The sequence below is a fragment of the Elephas maximus genome, chromosome 2 (assembly GCF_024166365.1).
Source record: "Elephas maximus indicus isolate mEleMax1 chromosome 2, mEleMax1 primary haplotype, whole genome shotgun sequence".
Taxonomy (NCBI): Eukaryota; Metazoa; Chordata; class Mammalia; order Proboscidea; family Elephantidae; genus Elephas; species Elephas maximus.
The window spans coordinates 139,445,046-139,470,981 of record NC_064820.1 but is presented as its reverse complement, the minus strand read 5'-3'; the positions used below and the strand labels follow the sequence as shown (position 1 = coordinate 139,470,981).

Below are 25,936 nucleotides of genomic sequence, written 5' to 3'. Positions count from 1 at the left end.
TCTTTCTGCTCCAAGATCAGTCACTGCCTCCCGGGGACTTCTCCTACCAGCTGCGTCCCACTACGCCCGTGGAACCGGCTGGTCCCCCTCCCGGGGTTAGTTCAGGGGGGTGGAGCAGGTCTCTGTGCTTGTGCCGTACCTGACTGGTACGCTGGCTCCAGGCTCTGGAAACAATCGCTGCTTCCCCGTATTAGTTCGTCCTCCGTCTCTAAATCTGTGTTTGTTGTTCAGGGTTCGTAGATTGTTATGTATGTGATCGATTCACTTGTTTTTCCATGTCTTTGTTGTAAGAGGGATCCGAGGTAGCGTCTGCCTAGTCCGCCATCTTGGCTCCGCCTCACTCAAGTTTGGTCTTTTTTTGTGAATCAGAATTTTATTCTATATTTTACTCCAGCTCTCTCCTGGACCCTCTATCGTTATCCCTGTCAGAGCAGTCAGTGGTGGTAGCCAAGCACCATCTAGTTGTGCTGGACTCAATCTGGTGAAGGCTGTGGTAGTTGTGGTCCATTAGTCCTTTAGACTAATCTTTCCCTTGTGTCTTTGGTTTTCTTCATTCTCCCAAGCTCTCGACAGGGGTGACACCAGTGGACTATCTTAAATGGCCTGCTCACATGCTTTTAAGACCCCAGACACTACTCGCCAAAGTAGAACGTAGAACATTTTCTTTATAAACTATATTATGCCAGTTGAGCTAGATGTTCCCTAAGAGCACGGTCCCCACAGCCTTCAGCCCAGTAATTCAGTCCCTCAGGGAGTTTGGATGTGTCTATGGAGCTTCTACGACCTTGCCTTGTACAACTTGTACTGGCTTCCCCAGTATTGTGTACTGTCTTACCCTTCACCAAAGTTACCACTTATCTATTGTCTATTGAGTGTTTTTCCATCCCCACCCCTTGCCTCCCTCATAACCATCAAAGATTATTTCTTTTTGTGCGTAAACTTTTTCATAAATTTTTTATTAGTGATGTCATAAAATATTTGTCCTTTTGTGATTGACTTACTTCACTCAGCATAATGCCCTCCAGATTCACCCATGTTATGAGTTGCACAGTACTCCATTGTGTATATGTACCATAGTTTATTTATCCATTCATCTGTTGATGGGCATCTAGGTTGTTTCCATCTTTTTGCTGTTGTGAACAATGCTGCAATGAACATGGATGTGCATATGTCTCTTCATATGACAGCTCTTATTTCTCTAGGATATATCCCTAGGAATGGGATTGCTGGATCATATGGTATTTCTATTTCTAGCTCTCTAAGGAAGCACTGTATCATTTACCAAAATGGTTATATCATTTTTCATTTCCACCACAGCGCATAGAAGTTCCAATCTCCTGCAGCCTCTCCAACATTTATTATTTTGTATTTTTTTGATTCATGCTAGAAATGCTGGGGTGAGATGGTATCCCATCGTGGTTTTGGTTTGCATTTCCCTAACGGCTAGTGATCGTGAGCATTTCCTCATGTGTCTGTTAGTCACTTGAAAGTGTTCTTTGATGAAGTGTCTGTTCATATCCTTTGCTCATTTTTAATTGGATTATTTGTCTTTTTGTTGTAGAAGCGTTGGATTTCCCTATAGATTTTAGGAATTAGAACTTTGACGTATTTGTAAGAGCCAAAAACTTTTTTCCCGTCTGTGGGTTCTCTTTTTACCCTTTTGGTGAAGTTTTTTGATGAGCGTGTTTAATTTTTAGAAGATTCCAGTTATCTAGCTTATTTTCTGGAGTTTGTGTGCTATTATTTATGGTTTGTATCCTTTTAATGTCACGTATTAGGACCTCGAGTGTTGATCCTATTTTTCTTCTATAATCTTCACAGTTCTTGGTTTTATATTTAGGTTTTTGATCCATTTTCAATTAGTTTTTTTTGTGTATGGTGTGTGGTATGGGTCCTGTTTCATTTTTTGCAGGTGGACATCCAGTTTTTCAGCATCATTTGTTGAAAAGACTGTCTTTTCCCCATTCCATGGATTTTGGGCCCTTGTCGAACATCAGGGGACTGGAGGTAGATGGATTTACATCTGGGTTCTCAATTCTGTTCCATTGGTCAATGTATCTGTCGTTGTACCAGTACCAGGCTGTTGTGACGACCACAGCTGTGCAGTAAGTTCTGACATGAGGTAGTGCAAGTCCTCCTACTTTATTCTTCATCTTCAATAGTGCTTTACTTATTGGGGCTTCTTCCCTTTCCATATGAAGTTAATGATCAGTTTTTCCATCTCTTTAAAGAATGTTATTGGTATTTGTATTGGAATTACATTGTATTTGTAAATTGCTTTGGATAGAATTGTCTACCTATCCGTGAGCGTGGTATGTTTTTCCATTTATGTAGGTCTCTTTTCGTTTCTTGCAGTAGTGTTTTGTAGTTTTCTTTGTGTAGGTCTTTTACATCTCTGGTTAGATTTATTCCCAAGTATTTTATTTTTTTAGGGGCTATTATAAACGGTATTGTTTTCCTGATTTCCTTTTCATTATTCTCTACTGGTGTATAGGAATCCAACTGATTTTTGTATGTTTATCTTGTATCCTGCTAATCTGCTGAATCTCTCTATTAGTTGCAGTAGTTTTCTTGTGGAGTCTTGGGTTTTCTATGTATAGTGTCATATCATCTACAAATAGGGACAGTTCAGCTTCTTTATCACCAATTTGGATGCCCTTTATTTCTTTTTTGCCTTATTGATCTAGCTAGGACTTCCAGCAAAATTTTAAGTAGGAGTTGGGATAAAAGGCATCCGTGTCTTGTTCCTGTTCTCAAGGGGAATGTTTTCAGCCTCTCTCCATTAAGAATGATGTTGGCCATTGGTTTTGCATAGATACCTTTTATTATGTTGAGAAATGTCCCTTCTATACCTAGTTTATTGAGAGCTTTTATCAGGAAGGGGTGTTGGACTTTGTCAAATGTCTTTTCTACATGAATTGAGATGATCATGTGATTCTTTTCTTTCCTTTTATTTATGTGGTGGATTACGTTGATTGATTTTCTAATATTGAACCATCTTTGCATACCTGGAATGAATTCCACTTGGTTTTGGTCTATTGTTTTTTTGATATGATACTGAATTCTATTGGCTAGAATTTTGTTGAGAATTTTTGCATCTGCAATTATGAGAGATATTGGTCTCTAATTTTCTATTTTTGTGGTGTCTTTGCTTGGTTTTGGTATCAAGGTTATGCTGGCTTCATAGAATGAATTCGGAAGTATTGCTTTCTTTTCTATGTTCTGAAATAGTTTGAGCAGTACTGGTGTAAGCTCTTCTCTGAATATTTGGTAGAATTCTCCAGTGAAGCAGTACGGGCCAGGGCTTTTTTTTCTTGAGAGTTTTTAAATTATCTTTTCAATCTCTTCTCTTGTTATGGGTCTGTTCAGATTTTCAACATCATTTTGTGTTAGTTTGAGTAAGTAGCGTGTTTCTAGAAATTTGTCCATTTCCTCTAGGTTTTTTAATTTGTTGGAGTATAGTTTTTCATAATACTCTGTTATGACCCTTTTTCTTTCAGTTGGGTTTGTTGTAATGTTCCCCATTTCATTTCTTATTTGGGCTATTTGCATCCTCTCGTATTTTTCTTTTGTCAGTTTGGCCAGTGGTTTGTCAATTTTGTTGAGCGTTTCAAAGAACCAACTTTTGGTTTTGTTGATTCTATTGTTTTTTTTTATTCTGTACTTCATTTATTTCTCTGATCTTTATTATTTCCTTTCTTCTGGTGGCTGTGGGCTTCTTTTGCTGTTCTCTTTCTCTTTCTATTCAAGTTGTGTAACTAATGTTTTGATTTTGTCCCTTTTTTCTTTTCTGATGTGTGCATCTATTGCTATAAATTGACCTCTGAGGACAGCCTTTGCTGTGTCCCAAAGGTTTTGGTTTGAGGTGTTTTCATTCTTTTTTGATTCTAGGAATTCTTTTTATTCCTTCTGTGATCTCTTCTATTACCCAGTGGTTTTTAAGCAGCATGTTGTTCAGTTTCCATGTAATTGATTTTTTTTCCTTGCTCCTCCTGTTGTTAATTTCTACCCTGATGGCATTGTCGTCAGAGAAGATACTTTGTATTATCTCAATGTTTTGGATTTTGTTGAGAGTTGCTTAAAATGTTGTCTATTCTCGAAAAGGTTCCATGTGTGTTAGAAAAGAATGTGTACTTTGTAGCTATTGTGTGTAGTGTTCTGTATATGTGCATGAGGTCAAGTTGGCAGGCTGTTCCCATTAGCGGTTCTGTATCTTTGTTGAATTTCTTTCTAGAAGTTCTGTCCTTTACCAAGAGTGGTGTGTTGAAGTCTCCTGCTATGATTGTTGTCTAGTCATCTAGTGCTGCCATAACAGAAATACCGCAAGTGGGTGGCTTTAACAGAGAGAAATTTATTTCCTCACAGCAAAGTAGGCTAAACGTCCAAATTCAGGGTGTCAGCTCCAGGGGAAGCCTTTCTCTCTCTGTTGGCCCTGGAGGAAGGTCCTTGTCCTCAATCTTTCTATGGTTGAGGAGCTCTTCCGGCACAGGGCTCCAGTTCCAAAGGACATGCTCTGCTCCTGGTGCTGCTTTATTGGTGGTATGAGGTCCCCCTGTCTCTCTGCTTGCTTATATCTTTTGTATCTCAAGAGATTGCCTCAAGACACAATCTAGTCCTGTAGGTTGAGTCCTGCCTCACTAGCCCATCCTCCCTCATTAACATCATAGAGGCAGGATTTACAGCATATAGGAAAATCATACAGCACCAGGAATCATGGCCCAGCCCAATTGATGCACACATTTTTGGGAGGACATAATTCAATCTATGACATTCCACCCTTTAGCCCCCCAAATATCACATTCTTGCAACACGCAAAACATATTCACCCCATGGTATCATAGCAAAAATCTGAGCTCCAAGTCCAAAATCCAAAAATTCTTCTTCATCTGTGAAATCTAGAACACAAACTATTTGCTTCCAAAGGTTTGATGGCAGAACAGGCACAAGGTAGACATTTCCATTACAAATGAGAGAAACCGGAGAAAGAGAAGGCATAACAGGCACCAAGCAAGTCAGCAGAATACATTACATTAGCCCTCAAAGCTTTGAAAATAATTCTCTCTTCTCTGAGACAATTTACACAATGGTTCTCCCCTCCAGACTCTAGGTGTTGGCCCCACTATCCGAATTCTGAGTGGAGGCCCCTTGTCCCTCCACTTTTCAGGTTCACTAGGATAGCACTCTGCTCCCTCAGCTTTAGGTGCACCATTCTCTTCAACCATCTGTGTAGCAACTCCACCCTAGAAACACCAGAGGCCATGGCTCCACCCTTTGAAACCCCTGAGGTCATGGCCATACCTTTTGAGACTGAGGCAGCTCAGCCTCTTCTGTTCCTTGTCTCTTCAGCTTCTGCTTCATGATTTCTTCGCCTCTCGGCTCCTAGGGCCTCACGCCTGCATCTGCCCTGCTGGGCAGGTGTTCCAAAGCTCTGTAGCTCCACCTATAAGTGCCCAGACTCACCCCACTCCACCAGGAAGCCTTCTGCACATAGGTACTCAGCCCTCTGGCTCCGTGGGTTGACAAGCCTAGCTCTACCGATAAGTGCCCAGAGGCACCCCGCTCCACCAGGAAGCCTCCTGCACAAAGGCATTCAGCTCTCTTGCTCCGTGGGTTGGCTCCAGCACCATCTCATGCTGGTCTCCTGGTTCTGCTGCTGATGGTTCTCTGCTGTTGCCACTTCTTTGCTGCTGCAGGTTCTCTGCTGTGCTGGTCCTCTGCCGCTGTTGCAACTCTATCCATTCAGTTTCAAAACTGCTTCCACATTTTAGGTATCTGTTAGAGCAGCACCCCACTCTCTAGGTACCAAATTCTGTCTTAGTCATCTAATGCTGCCATAACAGAAATACCACAAGTGGATGGCTTTAACAAAGAGAAATTTATTTTTTCACAGTCTAGTAGGTTACAAGTCCAAATTCAGGGCATTGGCTCCAGGGGAAAGCTTTCTTTGTCAGTTGGCTCTCGAGGAAGGTCCTTGTCCTCAGTCTTCCCCTGGTCGAGGAGCTTCTCAGATACAGGGATCCCGTCTCCCAGGCATGTGCTCTGCTCCTGGTGCTGCTTTCTTGGTGGTATGAGGTCCCCCTGTCTCTCTGCCTGCTTCTATGTTTTATATCTCAAGAAATTGCCTTAAGACACAATCTAGTCCTGTAGGTTGAGTCCTGCCTCACTAACACCACTGCCGCGCATCCTCCCTCATTAACATCAAAGAGGCGGGATTTACAACATATGGGAAAATCACACAATACTGGGAATGATGGCCCAGCCCAATTGATACACACATTTTTGGGGGACATAATTCAATCTATGACAAATGTGGAACTGTCAGTTTCTCTTCTTAGTGTTGCTAGAGTTTGTTTTAGGTATTTTGGAGCCCTGTTGTTGGGTGCGTAGATGTTTATTATAGTTAAGTCTTCATGATGGATCGTCCCTTTAATCATTATGTAGTACCTTTCTTTGCCTTTTATGATGGATTTTGTTTTAAAGTCTCTTTTATCTGAGATTAGTATTGCCACTCCTATTCTTTTCTGTTAGCTGTTTTCTTGATATATTTTTTTCTATCCTTTGATTTTTAATAAATTTATATCTTTCTTTCTAAGGTGTGTCTCTTGTAGACAGCATATTGATGGATTCTGTTTTTAAATCCATTTTGTCACTGCGTGTCTCTTGATGGGTGCATTTAGGCCATTTACATTCAGTGTAATTATTGATAGGTATGAGTTTACTGTTGTCATTTTGTTGGGTTTTTTTTTTGGTGATGATGACATTTTCTTTGTTCCTGTTACTCTCCTGTGCTGAATTCTTTTTTTTAATGGATTTTTTTTCTTTTTAATAGATTTTGTTTTACTGAGATTTTGTTTTTCTTCTTTATTTTGATGAGAAGCTTTGTTAACTTTCTTTGTGGTTACCTTGAAATTTACCCTTCTCTTTGTAGGTTTGAACCAGTCTATTATTACTTGGAATCGCCTTGCCTTCCCCTCCATTCTATACCTACACTGTTTGTTCCCTCTTTTATTATTCTGACGTTGCTGTCATTTACAGATTTACCTCTCTGGTTCCCTCTTGTAATTCTTTCGGTTTTGGATAGTGCTTGAGATTTCATTTCCTAGGTTGGGATCTGGCTGTGGTCTGATGTTGTTTGTTCTCAGATCGAGAGGCTTCCTTTAATAATTGTTTTAAGTTTGTTTTCGTTTTTACATATTCCCTTAATTTTTGTTTATCTGGAAATGTCCTAATTTTACCATCACAGTTGAACAAGAGTTTTTTTTTTAATTTTTTAATTTTTATTGTGCTTTAAGAGAAAGTTTACAAATCAAGTCAGTCTCTCATACAAAAATTTACATACACCTTGCTATATACTCCTAGTTGCTCTCCCCTAATGAGACAGCTCGCACCTTCTCTCCACCCTGTATTTCCATATCCATTCAGTCAGCTGCTGTCCCCCTCTTCCTTCTCATCTCTAGACAGGAGCTGCCCACATAGTCTCATGTGTCTACTTGAGCCAAGAAGCTCACTCCTTACCAGTATCATTTTCTATCTTACAGTCGAGTCCAATCCCTGTGTGAAGAGTTGGCTTTGGGAATGGCTCCCTTCTTGGGCTAACAGAAGGTCTGGGGACCATGACCTCTGGTGTCCTTCTAGTTTTAGTCAGACCATTAAGTTTGGTCTTTTTACAAGAATTTGAGGTTGCATCCCACTGCTCTCCTGGACCATCAAGGATTCTCTTTTGTGTTCCCTGTCAGGGCAGTCATCAGTTGTAGCTGGGCGCCATCTATTTCTTCTGGTCTGAGGCTGATGTAGTCTCTGATTTATGTGGCCCTTTCTGTCTCTTGGGCTTATAATCACCTTGTGTCTTTGGTGTTCTTCATTTTCTTTTGCACCAGGTGGGTTAAGGCCAATTGATGCATCTTAGATAGCCACTTGCCAGTGTTTAAGACCCCACACGCCACTCACCAAAGTGGGATGCAGAATGTTTTCTTACTAGATTTTATTATACCAATTGACCTAGATGTCTTCTGAAACTATGGTCCCCAAATCCCCGCCCCTGCTACTCTGGCGTTCAAAGCATTCGGTTTATTCAGAAAACTTCTTTGCTTTTGGTTTAGTCTCGTTGTGCTGACGTCTCCTGTATTGTTTGTTGAACAAGAGGTTTGCAGGATATATTGTTTTTGTTTGGCAATTTTTTTCTTTCAAGGTTTTATATATGTCATCCCATTGCCTTCTTGCCTGCATGGATTCTGCCAAATAATCAGAGTTTAGTCTTAATGTGTCTCTTCTGTATGTGATTTTTTGTTTTTCCCGAGCAGCTGCCCGGATTCTTTCTTTGTCTTTGGTATTAGCGGGTGTGATTGTGTTATGCCTTGGTGATTTTCTTTTGGGGTCTATATGGGGTTCATTGAGCTTCTTGGATGGTCAGCTTTTCATCTTTCATGAAATTAAGGATGTTTTCTGTCAGCAGTTGTTCAATGATCCTCTCTGTTTTTCTGTTTTCTCTGGAACTCTGATCACTTGCAAATTTTTGCTTTTGATTATATCCCACATAATTCTCAGGGTTTCTTCATTTTCCTCTGTTCTTTTTTTGGTGATTTTTCCTGCAACAGAGTTGTAACCAAGTGTTTTTCTTCAACTTTGCTGATCCTGTCTTCCATCATTTCAAAGCTCCTCCTCAATACTTCTATGAAACTGTCCATTTCTAAAATCTTGTTGTTTACCTTTTGGATTTCTAGTTTGTTATTTTTGCATGATTTCTAGCTGTGAATTTATTTTGGTAGTTCATTCCTGTATTATTTTCCTAAATTCTTACATTTTTTGTCTTTATTTTCCATGAATTTGTCTGCCTGTTCCATGAATTTGTCTGTTTTTTCATTATTTTTGTGCTTTTTGCTTCAACTCTTGGATAGCTCTGAATATTAGAGATTTGAATTCCCTATCAGGTAGTTCTAGTGCCTTTTCTTCTATTGGAAGGTCATCTGGTGTTTAATTTTGGACTTCTATTGGAACCATCCTGTCCTGTTTATTTTATCTTTTTGATATGTTTTGATATTGTCTGCTGTCATCAGGACATTCAGTAGTTATTTTGTTTATTGATTGTAGATTTGTTTGCTTTGTCCTGCTTGTTCTATGTGGTTATGTCTGAGCTGATAGGCTGTATGTTCTTTGATGTTTGCTCATCTGTAGGCACAATACTTTTCACCTCCTTGTCAATGTGCAGGGCCAGTTGCTCAGCTATGGTGTAGCAGGGCAGGTCCACCTGAAGGTGAGGGCCCAGGATAGGTTGTTTATGGCATGTACTAGGGCCAACAGGGTGGGTTGGGAATTAGTACAGGGCTGGTTCCAGTAAGCCATGTCTGTGTTGCTCAGGGGTGTGATGTTCAAAGCAAGGTGCAGATACACAGGTAGGAATGGAGAGGTTGTGATGTGTGGAGCTAATAGGGGTATGGGAAAGAGGATAGAGAGGAGAGAGAAATACGCCAAAGAGAAACAAACAAATAAAAACTGCTAAGGGAGCTTGCCATTGGAGTGGAGAGATGAGAAACCGAGAGATGGAGAAAAACAGAAGGGAAAAAAATAGAAAAAGGGAAAAAGAAAATATATGCAACAAATAAATAAAAATTAGAAAAGAAAAGAAAAGCCTCCAGAGATCCCATCGGTGTGGCTGCAAAAATTGGGGAGTGGCTCTCAGGCTGTGCAGCACAGCTTGGCTAGAAAGGGCAGAGATGTCATAGAGCGCCAGGTATTCAGGAGACAGGAAAGGAAGGTAAGTATAGAGAGACAAGAAGCTGATAAATGAAAAAAGACAAAAAGGAATTTTGGATGCCCTTTATTTCTTTTTCTTGCATTATTGCTCTGACTAGGACTAGGAATGGTTATCATGAGTGTAGAAGTAAACAGTTTAATTTCTGAATGGAGTGCTTAATTTTAGTTCTGACTCCCCAATTAGCCCTATGAGCACCTCAAAATGTAAAAGTTCCTCACGCATGTTTAACAAGTATTTGTTGAATTAATGGATGGCAGTCTTTTTTTTTAGTCTATGACTATTTTCACAATACAAATGCAAAAGTCATTTGGCAGCACATGTTAAATTTTGTTTGTTCGTTTCTAAGACTATTTCCAGAGGTCAGTGGTAGGGCATTTTTTAATAGTTCATGGATGATCTTTATATAGTAGGCACAAGGGAGAATGGCGCTCGCCTAGCAGTTCAGCTTTCACGAGCTCAGCTCCCCCTGCGCTGGTGACCAGCACCACCTGCCCTTCGAACCTCAGCGACGAGTTAGTGACTTCTTCCTAGAGGCTATATCTGAAAACTGCTCAAGGACAGGGGCTCTGTCCTATTTGTCTAGGCCTGACGCCCAAACCCAGAAAACGCTCGTTGAGTGAGTGATGAAACGATGTGTGAATGGATGGACGCAGGTGCTGAGTTAACTATTTTATCAGTCAGGTCCCAGCAGCTCCCACAAGCTCTAGCTGCAACGAGGGCTCTTTCTCTCCAAGGCTCTTGTAGCCAATAGAGGCAATGTTGGACTACATTTCCCAGGATTCCAAGAGAGGCTCGCGCAGGCGCACTTGGAAAACTACCACTCCGCTCCCCTTGTTAGAAACTGGCCGGTCACTCTAGTCACACGTCTGGCCCCTCCTCTTCTAACTCCTGGTCCAGTATTCTGAGCTCAACCGGCTCAGCTTGTTGTTTGTGTGTGTGTGTCGCTGCAGCCGGGATCATGGCCTCGCCGCTGAGGTTCGACGGGCGGGTGGTGCTGGTCACCGGTGCGGGGGGAGGTGAGCACGCGAAAGCTGAATTGCTAGGCGAGCGCCATTCTCTTTTGCGGCGAGTACTCTTTTTCGGGCCGGGGATGCGCGCGCAGCTGCAGCTGCTGGCCTTAGCGCCAGGGTTGCAGGCCGCGGTAGCTGCGCTGCTCGGGTGCGAGCTGCTGGGCCTGGCGGGAGGGGGAGCGGAGGGCGAGGAACAGTTGTTCTCCCGGGCGCCGAATCCGCTGAGGAGGGAGGGGTGGGATCAGCCAGACTGGGGTGAGGAGCCAGAAGCACTGGGTCACCCTGTCAGGTGCATCCCACTTACCCCCAGCCCTCCTAAAGGGCTTCCCAAGTCCCCAGGTTTTGCTTGAGGGGACAGGCCTAGGGCGGAACTAGCTGGCGGGGCCGGGCTGGGGTGCGGGTTGCAGAGCTGGGTGAAAAGTTCTTCTTGACACATCGGTTGGGACCCTACGTCGCATTAGACTCCCATGAGGCCTGCCTCTGTCACATCTTTTAAAAGTTCCTGCAGCCGCTTCGGCCTTGGATTTCCTCCTTGAGTAGTAGAGATGGCAATCTCTTTGAAACGTCATTCAAGCATTTCTTCTGTCGGAACATTTTGAGTTCTTGAGACGGCCATGTTTGGAAAGAGGGCATCTGATCAGAGGATTCGTTGGAGTTTGTACACTTGGCAAGCTACGCACTGTATTCAGAGTTCACTGGAGTCTTGTTCACCAAAGAGTCTTGTTAAGGGTTACAAAATCAAATACCTACAGAGGTCAGGCAGGCAGTAAAGGAATCAAATGGGAGTGAGGTGGAGGAAGTGGGGCGGGGAGGGGGGGGGGAACTGGAGAACAACGACCTTTCAGAAATGGACCAGACCTTTCAGAAATGGACCAGCCGATGGGATGGGAAAGTTGTCAGATCTTCCTACATTCCACGAGATGCAAAATAAGAGTTTTGTTATGTGAAATAACCTCATTTTTAAAGGACAATTGAAACAAGCCCCTCACACCCATGCAAAGCTCTGCAGTGAGATTCTTCACTTGTTGCCCACTTGTGAGTTACTCTACTAACCTACCAAAGGGTGATTGACAGTAAAGTCAAGTGTGGAGAGATTTAGGCGATGCAAACAACAGAGGCTCATGAATTTAACTTTTTTTGTGCATTTTGACTCTCAAGCTGTGCAGGGCATTGTGGGGAATGTTGATATTCAATCTCAACCTTCAGGAATCTTCTAGTTTAATTAGGGAGGCCAACTAAGGCAAATAAATAGTTAAATAATGTTTGTAAAAGCGCAGATTCTTACCAAACTGTTAACAGGCTAGAGGTGCTAGAGGGAGAAAGTGAGGAGACTGTTGCTTTTTACTTTATATAAAGGTTTATACACACATTATTTAAATATGTGCATTAGTCATCCTCCTCAAACTAGAAGGTCCATGAAGGTTGAGATTGAATATGTCAGCATTCCCAATACCCAGTACAGCTTTACAGTCAAAATGCACTAAAGAGTTAAATTTGTGAGCCTCCATTTTGTATAGCTTGAATGGGCCTGTGTGATTCAGATAGCTTACTTAGGTATCTTTTAAGAGAATTGCATAACTTGGTATCAAATTGAGATGGTTCTCTGATTAGTTTAGCTCACTTTCTACTAGAGGCCTATCCCATTCCATTCATCTGATTGTTTTCTATAATGTTAACTTTTTGCATTCTGGTCATGAATATTCGATTTCTTTAAAAACCTCTTATTTAGAACAAGTGCCTCGGCCTTGATCTGATAAACACGAGAGAAGAATTTAGTTCCTCTTTTGGCTGGCTGAGTTCTCTCTCATCTACTCAGAGTGGATTAAATCTAAAATAATTTATTTGGTGGCATCTATAATTTTGGAAAACTTTATATTTTGGTTTTTATAAGCAGAGCATTATAATTTGTATTTTCAGTTTTTGTTATTTGTATACTCATTTATCAGTTAAATTAAAAAAATATGCATGTGTTAAATTCCAATAGTTACAAAAGGGAATACATTGAAAAATAGCCTTTGACCCCTGGTTTTTAGCCATACAGTTCCACTCTCCAGAGATATTTAATTGCCAGTCTTACATATTCTTATGTAGATATTCTATGCTTATAAAACTTATAGCCCAAAGAGGGGGAGATGGATCTAATTACCTATCTATCTTTAGTCATATAAATATATACCTCAATCCTTCCATTCAGAATTAAGTATTTTTTGGATTTTATAATTGTGCAGTCAAAATTCAGTGCAGAAGACAGAAATCACTAGATATTTAAGTAGAAAAGGATTTAACTTAGGCAATTGGGTTTTAAGCAGGTGCTTTTGGAATGGCTCTTGTAGTAATATGGAGCTGGTCTATTAGAGGAGCCACTGCCTCTGAGCTCTGAGCTACCATTGGAGCTCTGCTGGACAAGGACTGGAGAATTTCTGCCACAGCCCAGATGGCCACTGGACACCAGATACCTGGAAAATGGAAGCTGCCATTCAGGAGTTAGGGAGCTGAACCAGGAAATTGCCACTATGTTGCTGTTGTTAGACACTGTTGCCACTATGTTGCTGTTGTTAGGGGCTGTTGAGTCGGTTCCGACAAATAGCGACCCTGCGCACTACAGAAGGAAACACTGCCCGGTCCTGCGCCGTCCTTAATCGTTATGCTTGAGCTCATTTTTGCTGCCACTGTGTCAATCCACCTCGTTAAGAGTCTTCCTCTTTTCCGATGACCCTGTACTTGGCCAAGCACGATGTCCTTCTCCAAGGACTGATTCCTCCTGACGACATGCCCAAAGTATGTAAAATGCAGTCTTGCCATCCTTGCTTCCAAGGAGCATTATGATTGTACTTCTTTCAAGAGCTGAATCAGGAACTTGCCACTGTTAATTTACACCTAGGAAGCTGCAAGAAAATCAGTTTTTTAACCAGCAGCAACAGCCAGAGGTCAGTTAGGTAGCCTCTGGCTCACTTCCACCTTCCAGATTTCATGTGAATGCTAGTAATGGTGGAACCCAGTTCACATCAGAGCAGCTTTGTAGTCTGGGAAATGTAATTTTAAGCTTTCCAACCTCTATAAGTAGGAGAGGATGAAATAGAGGTTCATAGTTCAACTTACCAATGAAGATACTACCATTATGATGTAATTAATTGCTCACCAATTATTGGAAAATGGGGATTGAGTTGAGTGGAGCAAAAAAATTATGCTGACATTTGCTTAACTTTCTGATTATTTTTGACCAGGACTGGGGCGAGCCTATGCCTTGGCTTTTGCAGAAAGAGGTGCATCAGTTGTTGGTAAGTTGATGTGCTTTTCTTTTTAATCAATAGCTGGTAACTAAAGTTCAGTTTTCACAAGCCACCTTTGTCTTTCCATTAAATAATCTGTCAAGGTCAAATTTCATCACTAATAGTTTATTTCTGCCAGCAACTTTTTTTTCCCCTTGAAGCTGACATTTTTACTTATGACTATCTCTCATTTTAAGTAGTTTCATAGAATTTCCAACTTAACAGAATTGATAAAGATGGGTAGGCATTCATTGTATAAAAGATAATTCTTCAATTTAGTAAATTGTGGGCTGCAATTTTTCGAGATAGAAGGCTCATCTATTGGTGCAAGATAAAAGGCGACTCCCTGTGAGTGTAAATATATTGATAAGAATAAGAAATAACTGATTTTTAAGAATTAGAAATTTGGAGGCTGGGACTTCAAAGTACACTTTTTCATCTCTTCATCAAAAAATTTCAATTGGGAACTTTTTTTTTTAAATTGAGGGGGCAGTTGGACAAGTTTTAGTTTTATTATTAGATATGCGTGTGTGTGGGAGGGGGCGTCAGTTGGAAAATTCCCAAGGTAGGAAGTTTTTAGTAGGCTAAATGGTTTGGACTGTCTTGATATACTTGGCAGTTAGGTTAAATGCAGGAGCAGATTTGCCCACAGCCAAGCCATCGTGGGGAATAACTGAATGAGTGTGTAGTGAAAGGTAAGTGCGTGGGGCAGATGTTATGACTCAGTATTTTTTAGTATCTTTCCTGGGATAAAATTGTTGCTCCATAGTGATCCCCTAATCCCAGCTTTCCTTCATTTTACTTGGAAATACAGAGGGACAAGTTCCTCCCAAATTTGTTTATGGAGACTTGTGTAACAAAAGAGTAAACAAGCAACCAGGATTTCTAAACAAAGCAGGACATTTAATATACTCGCCTCCGTCAACATAAATGTGTCTCTTATCTTTATGGAAGGGGCACAGAGACCTTGGACCATTTCTGAGATCATAGCCACTGCCTGTTAATCCAGTCTGCTTCTTATGGCAAGGACAAATTTTGACATTGTGTTATTTGATTAGGGGGTGCATTTCAAGCCCTCTTCCCAAGAGTATTTCATATCAGAGCCTAAAGATATATCCTGTTACTGTTCTTTTTTTTTTTTTTTTAAATATATTGCTATAGTTATGAGTCGGAATCGACTCGACGGCACTGGGTTTATTTAGTTCTTAATGTTTTTCTTACAACTTTTCATTTATTTACATCTTCTTACTCATTTCCATAAGTGCAGTGATCTTATCTTTTATGTCTCCTAAAGGAACTAGAAGGGGCCTTGGTGGTGCAGTGGTTAAAGTGATCAACTGCTAACCGAAAGGTCTGTGGTTTAAAACCAGCCACAGCTCCATGGGAGAAAGATGTGGCAGTCAGCCTCCACAGGGATTTACAGCCTTGAAAACCCTGTGGGGTCGCTGTGAGTCAGAATCGACTTGTCAGCGGTGGGTTTAAAGGCACTAGAATATTGCCTTGTGCAAAAAAGATACCTTATTTATTGGTTCTTTTATTGTTGATGTAGCCTTTTTCGGGGAGGGACTGGTGTGTTTGTGAGATTGGTTGAATACATTTTTATTTTTTGTTGTGACTAAGATAGAAATTTAGCTTATTCATTGTTTGCGTGGGTCAGTTTTCCATACTTATCTGTTACCTTTGAACATGTTAAGTTCAGATTAGGAGTCTTCGAGTCAAACAAGAAAAAGATAAACAGGAACGGTGAGTCCAGTATTCTCTCATTGCCTTTGGTGGTAGGGATGGTATTGCAGCAGGTGCTGGTGCCAGTCCAGGAGAGTAGGTGGGGCCGATGCCGGGTTGCCGGCTGGTGGTGGCAGCTCCAGCAGTGGCTCTGCGTCACGTGGACTAGCGTTTACCTTCTATTAATTTTTTTGTGTGTTCAGCATAATTTTTGCCTTAGTAAACAAAAAACAGTAAAGAGGAATGAACAAACAGGATGTTTTGACACTTCAGAGTATCTTGTCTGTGGAAAAGTGATCAGTGAAATAATGCTATGACTATCTCAGAGTCCAGTAAGAATTAAGACCTTGAGAAATAGAGTAGCTCATTTGCTGTATAAGTAAGTTTTTGCAGGTTTATGTTGGGGTGACAAAGAACCTCTAATCTCAGTAGTTTACAATTATAAGGGATTACTTCATGCTGTGTGACATTTCAGCTTCTGATCAGCTCTGCTGTGCCTCGTATCTTCCTACTAGGAAATTTCTGGATCCCAGCTGAAGGAGCGGCTCCTATTTGAGACATTGCCATTCTTGGAGCAAAGGGAAAATAACAATGGTGGAACCACTTGGTGGCTCTTGAAACTTCTGTTTCGAAGTGGCATGCCACTTCCACTCATGTTTCATTGGCCAAGCCCCAAATCAGAGAACATCATTTTAGATATTCTCTAACTTCATGTTAATATAATTGGTATCTTTTATATTCTATAATATCAAGTATTGTGGACAATTTAAATCTGGGTGTAAGAACTGTTAAGCTTTTGGCTGATACTGTAACAAGGGGCATTTGGTTTTATATAAGTTACATCTTTCTGGAAGTGTTTGCACATATCTGAAGTAGGTGCTGAGGTTTCAGTAGTTTTGAGGTTTCCTCAATAGGTGAACCATATCCAGTTCTGTGAATATTAGGTTTTATCTTGAGGATGTGAGCACAAAGAAGATAGATGGGTTCTAGCATCACAAAAGGCTTTAATTTTTTATAGCATCTAATCCTCACCATAATCACAGAAGTTAGATAGGACAGCTATGAAGATTCAGAGGGGTCATGGAATTAATCAGCAGAGTCAGCATTTGAAGCCTGATGTAACTACAGGTGTAGTGAACTTTCACCCTAATGCTCACCTGTCAGTATCACGTTGTGATTAAAAGCATAGACTGGCATCAGATAGCAGAGATTTAAGACTCAGCTTTACCAGCTATGATGTAACTGCAGCGTGGAAAGTGTGGTAATTTCACTTACCTGAAGGGTAGGGTGAAGGACAGAGAGAAAGACAAGATAACTAGTTCTTAGCAGGAAGACCTGTACAGGAAATAGGATTATTAAAGACAAATTCAGGTTTCTCAGTCTGGTTTACATAAGAAAACACTGAAAGGGTAATGTACATAATACTCATCAAGTGATATTGATGCTTAGGTGTGACATTTCTCTTTCAACGTTTCACTGAAGAAATTTATGCTTTGTAACACATGGCAAAGGATTAAAATCTTTTATAAGTAAAAAAAAAGGAAGTGTATAAATCTATGCGAAAGACAAACACCCCAAATAAAACAACAAAGGTTTTAAACAGGCAAAACAATAAGAGCTAGAAATGACCAATATGTCCATGAAAATACAAGGACATCTTACTAGTGCTCAAATGTTGCTTACTATAAGTTGTTGTTAGGTACCACGGAGTCAATTTTGACTCACAGCAACACTGTGGGACAACAGAATAGAACTGTTAACCGAAGGGTTGATGGTTTGAATCCACTCCGTGGCTCTGCAGAAGAAAGGCCTGGTGAACTGCTTTGGTAAAGACTACAGCCAGGAAAACACTACGGAGCAGTTCTACTCTGTAACACGTGGGGTCGCCATGAGTCGAGGGCCAACTCAATGGCAGGTAACAACAACAACAAAGTAAGTTTTAGAATGCCTTGGATCTTTATGCCCTCACTCTAGTGGTTGACATACAGCAGGTATTTAATAAAATTGTGGGGATGAATTGTTAGGAAAAAATTTCTGTGGTCTTTAATAGATTATCCAAAATGACAGAAATAGGCAAAATATTTCGGGTCTTAAAAAAAAGGAAACTCAGAACTATGAACTGGATTTTATATGAGGATTTACATGCATATCACATTTTGGAATATTTTGATGATTTCAGCTGAAAAGACTATCCTCTATCCTTAACTATCACACTCTTAGCGTTTATAAAAATCTGACCATGTCTTACCGTATTTTAAAGCTACTCGTTTGGGTGGAGTGGCTGGTTTTATCATTTCTTATATAAAAAACCCACTGACATCAAGTTGACTCTGACTCATAACGACCCGTAGGACAGAGCAGAGCTGCCCATAGGGTTTCCAGGGCTGTAAATCTTTACAGAAGCAGACTGCCACGTTTTTCTCCTGTGGAGTGGCTGGTAGGTTTGAGCCACTGACCTTTAGGTTAGCGGCTAAGCGCTTTAACCATTGTGCCACCAGAGCTCCTGACTGTAAAGCTTACAGCTTAGGAAACCCTACAGGGCAGTTCTACTCTGTCATTTAGGGCTGCTGTGAATCAGGATTGACTTGATGGAGCCCATCAGCAACAACAATGTTGAGGCTTGTTTTGAATAAATAACGTTGCTATTGTTTCACTGCATATCATTGATCGCAATAAATTATCTAGGCCTTAGTGCTTACTTGTTTTGCTGGACTTTTTACAATTTCCACTTGGGGGTGGTGTTTCATCGCACAATCGAATAATTCTTTACTTAAATACTGCATTTGCCAGTTTGCTTTTGAGCTTTCCTGTGTTTACTTAAAAAGGGTCATAAAAGACTGGGAACTGCATGTTTTAAAATCTTGATTTTTTTTTTTCACTTGTTTCCTGGCGTTTGAGTGATTGCATAGGAATGGACAATTAATAGGAATTCAGTCTTTAGAAAATTTTATCCTTTTTTTTTTATCCCAAAGGATAATGTAAACCTTTTCCTGTTATTTAATTTTATTGTGTTTTAGGTGAAAGTTTACAGCACAAATTTGTCTCTCATTCAAAATTTTATGTACTAATTGTTTGGTGACATTGGTTGCAATCCCCACGTTGTGTCAGCACTCTCCGCTATTCGCTTTCTACCTTGGGCTCTCTATGTCCATTTGTCCAGTTTTCCTGTCCCTTCTTGCCTTCATGTATCTGCTTTTGGGCAGGTGTTGCCCATTGGTCCCATATATTTGATTGAACCAAGAAACACGTTCCTCATATGTGTTATTGTTTGTTTTATAGGCCTGTCTAATCTTTGGCTGAAAAGTGGGCTTCTGGAGTGGCTTCAGTTCGGAGTTAGCAAGGTGTCTGGGGGCCATAGTCTTGGGGGTTCTTGCAGTCTCTGTCAGACCAATAAGTCTGGTCTTTTTTTGTGAATTTGAATTTTGTTCTACATTTTTCTCCTGTACTGTCTGGGGCCCTCAATTATGATCCCTTTCTTTACCTTATTTTGTGTCTTAGCAGCATGTATTTATTTTTGCAGTAAGGCTGATAAAACTATTGTTAGGAAAAAAAGTATATCCTGGTCTACGTTTTGGAAAACTAATTTTCTTTAAAAAAAAAAAAAAAGGTAAAAACTGACTTGGCTCATTTAAGTGTTGCTAGGTATTGCTTTTTCTCTGTATCATGTCTACCTCATTCACAACCCAACCCCACTTGCAACCCCCATGCCAATCAAAAAAAGAGCCATTCTTTGGAAGAAGAAGAAAAAAACCTTTTTTTTATATGTGGCAATCATCACTTTGGTAATATTAAAAGATTTTAAACTTGATATATACCACCATGCCATTTATTAACTATTAATTGTTTTTTATTGTTATACTCCCAAAATTGATTTATGCAATAATGCTACAAAAATTCAGTGTGAATTGTTCATTCTTTTTCCCAAGTATTTGTCTTAAATTTTCTTTTTTTTAAAAATTATTTGGCATTGATGTATAATATCTTTTCATTATTTTTTGCATGTTATTTTGTAAATTTTGTGTCAAATTATTGTGTGTAAATTAGCTTTGATTGTCACTTGTCCCTATTACAGGTGGTCCCCGACTTACAACGGGGTTCTGTTCTGATGATTCCCCTGTAAGTTGGTTCTGATGTAAGTTGAATACCTCTTTTTTTTTTTTTTTAGTTTTCATTATTATTTATTTATTTATATTTTTATTTTCTGAATATTTTATTATGTTTTAAGTGAAACTTTACACAGCAAATTAGATTCCCATTCAACAACTCATACACAAACTGTTCTATGACATTGGTTACAATCCCCCTAATGTGTTAGCACTCTTAACCGTTTCCACCCCACCTGTCCCATTTCCGTCCGCCCAGTATCTCTGCCTTTCCTTGCTTTCTCAACTTTGCTTTTGAGTAAATGTTGACTGTTTGGTCTTGCGTAATTGATTGTTCAAAGGAACACTTTCCTCATGGGTGTTATTGTTTATTTTATAAGCCAATCTGTTATTTGACTGAAAGGTGACCTCCAGAGTGGCTTCAGTTCCAGGTTAAAAGGATATTTTAGGGCTATTAATGCCTTTTATTATCAGTATTTTTATAAATATGATCTTTATTTTTGTTTGGGGTTGGAAACATGACATATAAACTTACAGATGTGATGATATCAGCAAATTATGTGCTGCAACTTTGTATGTAGTACACATTACTGATGATGTGGTTAGGTGTCATCAACTTGGTTCTGACTCATAGTGACTGTTAACAACAGAACAAAACACTGCCTGGTCCCAAACCGTCCTCACAGTCGTTACATTTGAGCCCATTGTTGTAGCCACTGTGTCAGTCCATCTTGTCGGGGGCTTCCTCTTTTTCTCTGACCCCCTACCAAGCATGATGTCCTTCTCCAGGGACTGGTCCTTCTTGATAACATGTCCAAAGTATGTGAGACGAAGTCTTACCATCCTCGCTTCCAGGGAGCACTCTGGCTGTATTTCTTCCAAGACAGACTTGTTTATTCTTCTGGCAGTTTGTGATACATTCAGTATTCTTTGTCAGCACCGTAATTAAAAGGCATCAATTCTTCCTTGGCCTTCCTTATTCATTGTCCAGCTTTCACAAGTGTATGAGGTGATTGAGAATATCATGGCTTGAGTCAGATGCACCTTAGTCCTCAAAGTAACATCTTTGCTTTTTAAGATTTTAAAGGGTCTTTTGTAGCAGATTTGCCCAATGTAATAATACTTTTTTTGATTTTCTGACTACTGGCTGCTTCCATGGGCATTGATTTTGGATCCAAGTAAAATGAAACCCTTGACAATGTCAGTCTTTTCTCCATTTATCGTTACGTTACTTATTGATCCAGTTGTGAGGATTTTTGTTTGATTTGTGTTTAAGTCCTCTTCGCTTTCAGCAAGCAAGAGATAAGATGTACACACACAAAAAAAGTATGGTTGTAAGTGTGATTCTTTGTAACTGAAATACATTGTAAGTCAGGGACTACCTGTATTTAGTTGTGTTGACGTTTAGTTTACATGCTTTATCCTAAAATCTGTGCGTTACTGTAGTTATCACATACTTAACTTTCAATAGATTATAAACTTTTTGAGGGCAGGTGCCATTCTCACACATCTCTGTGTACCTCTGGTGATTTCCTTGCAAATTGTAAGGGCTCATTGAATGTTTATTATCTGATCATGAGAACCAAAATTGTTTTCATCTAAGGAGACCTTTTGTAAGTATATGATTAGGTATAGGGAGGTATTAGGTGGAAAGTGTGGTCAGTAGTTAAATATATAAAGATGGAGCATGGTATAAATTAATGACTGAATACATTTTAGTTCTGTATTTTATTTTTAATTTCTTTAAAGAAATATTTTTTATTTCTTTCTTTCCAGACCATGACACCTTGTGTTCTGTGAAAATTTACAAATGTGTACCTGTTTAATAGTTTAAAATCATACTGGTTCTTTACCATAAGCAGAGGCTTTTATGATACAGAAGAAAATTCAAATTGTGTGTTTAAACCTAAAGGGATTTTCACGTTTTTTGTTTTTTGCTGAAAAGTGGTTGAATCATTTTTTTCTCTTTCCGAAAAAGGAAAAGCATTGCAAAGTTAGAAATTTTATGATATGAACCTGTGTTTTTTAAGTATTTTTGCTTTTTCTCCTTAATCTCTATTTAAAAATAAAGGCATGTTTTCAAAGTGCGTATCTGACGGTGTGTTTAGCAAGGTGTGGGTAGGGTAGGGTGGGAGGCAATTGAGCAAATGACTAAAGAAATACACTAGTAAGTAGAATTTCAATTCCAACTCATATTTTGAAGGCCTAGAAATTATGGTGTGATTAAGTAATAATTAACCACATTTTTAAGTTTTTTTTTTAAAGTTGTTGTTTTTACATTGCAGTGAATGATATAGGAGGAGACGTTAAAGGAGATGGTAAAAGCTCCTTAGCTGCTGATAAAGTTGTTGAAGAAATAAGAAGGAAAGGTGGAAAAGCAGTGGCCAGCTATGGTATGGTATTTGAAAGAATAGACTATTTCTTTTATTTTTCTTCAGCTAATGCTTTTGCTCACATTAATAAACACTGAACAAGTATCTCAGCATTCCAGTGTAATTATGAAATTACATTGTGAGAAATTCTAACGTGAAAAATTTTTAAACTTTTACTAGAGTTTATTTCACGTGATTCTAACCTTTTTCTGTTGCTTATTTAGTTTTTTTTAAATTAATGAGTGCATGATATAATCAATAACATTGTATATATGGATATGGGTATGTTTTAGTTCTCAGAAAACCTGTTTTAGTTAAAAGGTTTTATACATTTTTACAGAATAATATATTTGCCTTTTTAAAATAGTTTTTTAGAAAAACTGAAGTAATAGAATATAAGAAGTAAAATGTCCCCTTCCTATACCCAGCGTGCATATTACATTCCGTACAAGTAATCACCGTTGTATGTAACCTTCTAACCTTTTTAAAAATGTACGAGTCAACATATTGTTATTGTTACTGTTCAGTTGATTCCCATGCGTGGCAGCAGCCCCAAGTATGCGGAGTAGAACTGTTCCATAGGGTTTCCAGGGCTATGACCTTTCAGAAGCAGATCGCCAGGCCTGTTTTCTGAGGTGCCTCTCGGTGGGTTCAAACTGCCATCTTTTGGCTAGTAGTTGAGTGCTTGACCATTTGCACCATCCAGGGACTCTAGAGTCAGTATAGTTAGGCATTAAAATAAAGTCAGGAGAAAAACAGGAAATACAACCTTTTCATTTGTTGCCTTAATCTTAATGTTATTTTTAAGGAACCTGGTCAATCAGATTTACATTAAAAAGCTAGTGATTACTGATTTTCCTGCAAACCAAAATTGTTTTTATTGGCCAGGGATAAAATTAGATTGCGAGTGACTTCATTTTGAAATTTTAAGGGAAAGGAAATAGGACATGGTTTGTTTTGCATTTTAGAGTAAATAAGATGACAGACATTTTCATATTTTCTTTTCACATTGGTGCTCTAGAGAGGTGTTTTCAGTTTTTTTAAACCCAGGTCCCAGGTTTAAAAAACCCGTTTTATAAAGATGAAAATACCAGTTTCCCCATTCTCCCCCACGGTTCTGTTGTACAACCTGTATCAGTCAGAGTTCAGTCAGGAAAACAGAAGCCCTTCTGGGTTTTCCAAGTGTGAAGGGCTTTAATATAGGGAATTAGAGGTGTACACAACTATTGGAAGGGCTAGGTAAGCCACGGTCAGGGAAGCTGCGGCAGAGCGTCTCAGCCTGCAGCAGGTGGTTTTCATTCTCAAGAGCTCGCCTGAATGTGCTGTCAGTCTCACATCTGCCATCTGTCTGCTCACAAGATTGCCTACATCTGTAGGCTTCTCATACTTAGCCACCTTCTACGTGAGTATCTTGTATTTGCCGACCTAACTCAGGATCATAAGGATTCCAGGGGAAGGAATAAATTTTCTGTCTCCTCCCTGGTGATTGCAGAGAATATAGAAAGAGGCAGTGGTGATGCTGAGTTGACAGCAGACCATTTGGCACACAACAGTAGGAGTGTGAGCCCTTTGCACTCAGAATTGCTGATTAGCAGAAAATAACCAAGCCATGAGATCTTGTTGAACTTTACTTTCTGTAGTTAGTATTGCAAAAGCAGTAGGGCTGTTTTTCATATGTAGTTAGATGACATTGAATGTGCTTTTGCAAATTATACATGCATCTCCTTACCTGGCCTCCCTCTCCCCAAACTCTGATTTGCATCCTTAGGGGAAAGTATCGGTGTGACTCTTTAAAACTAAATATGAATTAAATGAGATTAAGCCTTCAGTTGGTCTCTTGCACTGGCCACATTGATTCCGATTCGTGGTGACCCCATTGTGCAGAATAGAACGGCTCCATATGGTTTTCAAGGCCGTGACTTTTTGGAAGTAGGTTGCCAGGCCAGTCTTCCTAGAGGCACCTCTAGGTGGGTTCATACCACCAGCCTTTTGGCTAGTGGTCAAGCGTTTAACAGGTATGCCATCTAGGGGCTCTTTTCCATCATTACAGAAAGTTATAGTGGACAGTGCTGTTTTAGGTAATGTTTGCCAAGTATTTTCTTATTCATCCCTCTCCTTTTTATTTGTAAAGAGTTGTCTTAGGGGCTAAATTTCTTCTGTTACTTTAGACCATCTGTATTTTGATTTGTTATATGCCCACAATATAAGTTTATTTATTTTTTTTTGGAATTAGTTCTGTTGGATGAATAGTGTCTGTCATGTGTTCTGATACACAGAACTTGGAGGTTGTTTGTGAGAGAGAGAACTGATGTTTTGTACTAATTTCTCTTTGCCTCAGATACAGTGGAAGCAGGAGAGAAGATTGTGAAGACAGCATTGGATGCCTTTGGAAGAATAGGTGATGTTTCTTTGAGTTTGTGGTCCTTACAGAGCAGCTTCTGCCTTCTTGATAAAATACTGTTGATTTTATCTTTGTTTATTAACAATTTGTTCTTTCTTGTTAATCACATTTTTAGATTTGTTTTGCAAATTAATTATTTTATAACCCTACCATATTCCACAAAGAGCTTGAGGTAACAATTTTTATATGGTTTTTTTTAAACATGGTTTTGTGCACTTTAAGTGCTTTAAAAAACTTGCATGCATTCTCTTAGTGACCTTTTTTATAATAATTTAGTTAAACCCCAGGTATGTTTATAAAATAAAAAAATAAGTCAATAGTTTGGGAATAGAGAACTGAGCGGGTCTTTTGGATAATTATAATGATTTAGATTAAAGTGATTCAGTATTTTGCAGATTAAGATGAATTATATATAAAAATTTTTTTTTAAGAAATTTTTCAAATCCTTTCAGTTCATTCCTTAGCTAATTTTTCTGGTTTAGTCCCATACTTTCAACAAAAAATTATTGAATTAATAGAGGGGAACATTATTACAGATAAGTCTAATATGTTTATAATCTGAAAAATGTTTATTTTTGTAATTTGAATGTGCTTCCCCTTTTTTGTCTAGCTTATGTATTTTTCTAATTTTGTTTGGTTGAAGTCAGAGAGGTGTTCACATATCAGCTGACAGAGAGGTAGAGGAGGCCACAAGTGTGTAAAGTCATAAGGTAAAAATAGCCACAAGATGGCAGTTAAACCTTAAAAAAATAATTCTTTTCTTTACATAGTGAGAATATCATAGAGCATCAGTTTCTAACTCTAATGGTTCCTTTTCTGGGCTTATGACTTTGGAGTGGCGGGGAAAAATTTTTTGAACTTTTAAATTTCTGAATGGATTTTGAGATTGAATGAGGAATTGCTTATGGCAACCACCTGAGAATCTAAGGGTTGTACAGCAAGTAATTTTGTAAATAAGCTGTTGGAATTTCAGCAGAAGGTAGAGGTGGAAAAATTTAGATATATGAATTTGAGAGGAAGGAGCTAATATAATGTGATACTTGTAGATTTTTTTTTTGGCTGTAGTCATAAAATTTCATTTCAAGAGTACTCTACCTGGTATATTTACTTCCCTGTAAAAAAGCAATTCTGAAAGAAGTGTGAGTTGTAAGCAAATGCAAAGGAATGTTTTGCTTTTTTGTATTTATGACTTGGATCTTTTTATTGCAGATATTGTGGTCAACAATGCTGGGTGAGTATTTCTGTTTGCATTTTTAGTAATGTGCATGCCCTCCAATTTTTTAAAAATGTATACTTCACTCTCCCTTC

At 39.2% G+C, this 25,936-nt stretch overlaps 1 protein-coding gene across 2 annotated transcripts in view; it reads left to right on the top strand.

The window, feature by feature from the left end:
* The window catches only part of HSD17B4 (hydroxysteroid 17-beta dehydrogenase 4), a 114,308-nt gene that overhangs the window by 7,719 nt on the left and 80,653 nt on the right, over positions 1–25,936 (top strand). The window contains exons 1-5 of one of the 2 annotated variants that reach the window (XM_049873597.1): positions 10,585–10,767; positions 13,986–14,039; positions 22,141–22,248; positions 24,566–24,625; positions 25,838–25,859. In XM_049873597.1, coding sequence (XP_049729554.1) covers positions 10,710–10,767; positions 13,986–14,039; positions 22,141–22,248; positions 24,566–24,625; positions 25,838–25,859 — 302 coding nt within the window. In that variant the 5' untranslated portion in view covers positions 10,585–10,709. Of the gene's footprint in view, positions 1–10,584; positions 10,768–13,985; positions 14,040–22,140; positions 22,249–24,565; positions 24,626–25,837; positions 25,860–25,936 lie in introns of those variants that run through there. The other variant, XM_049873596.1, reaches the window with a different exon arrangement.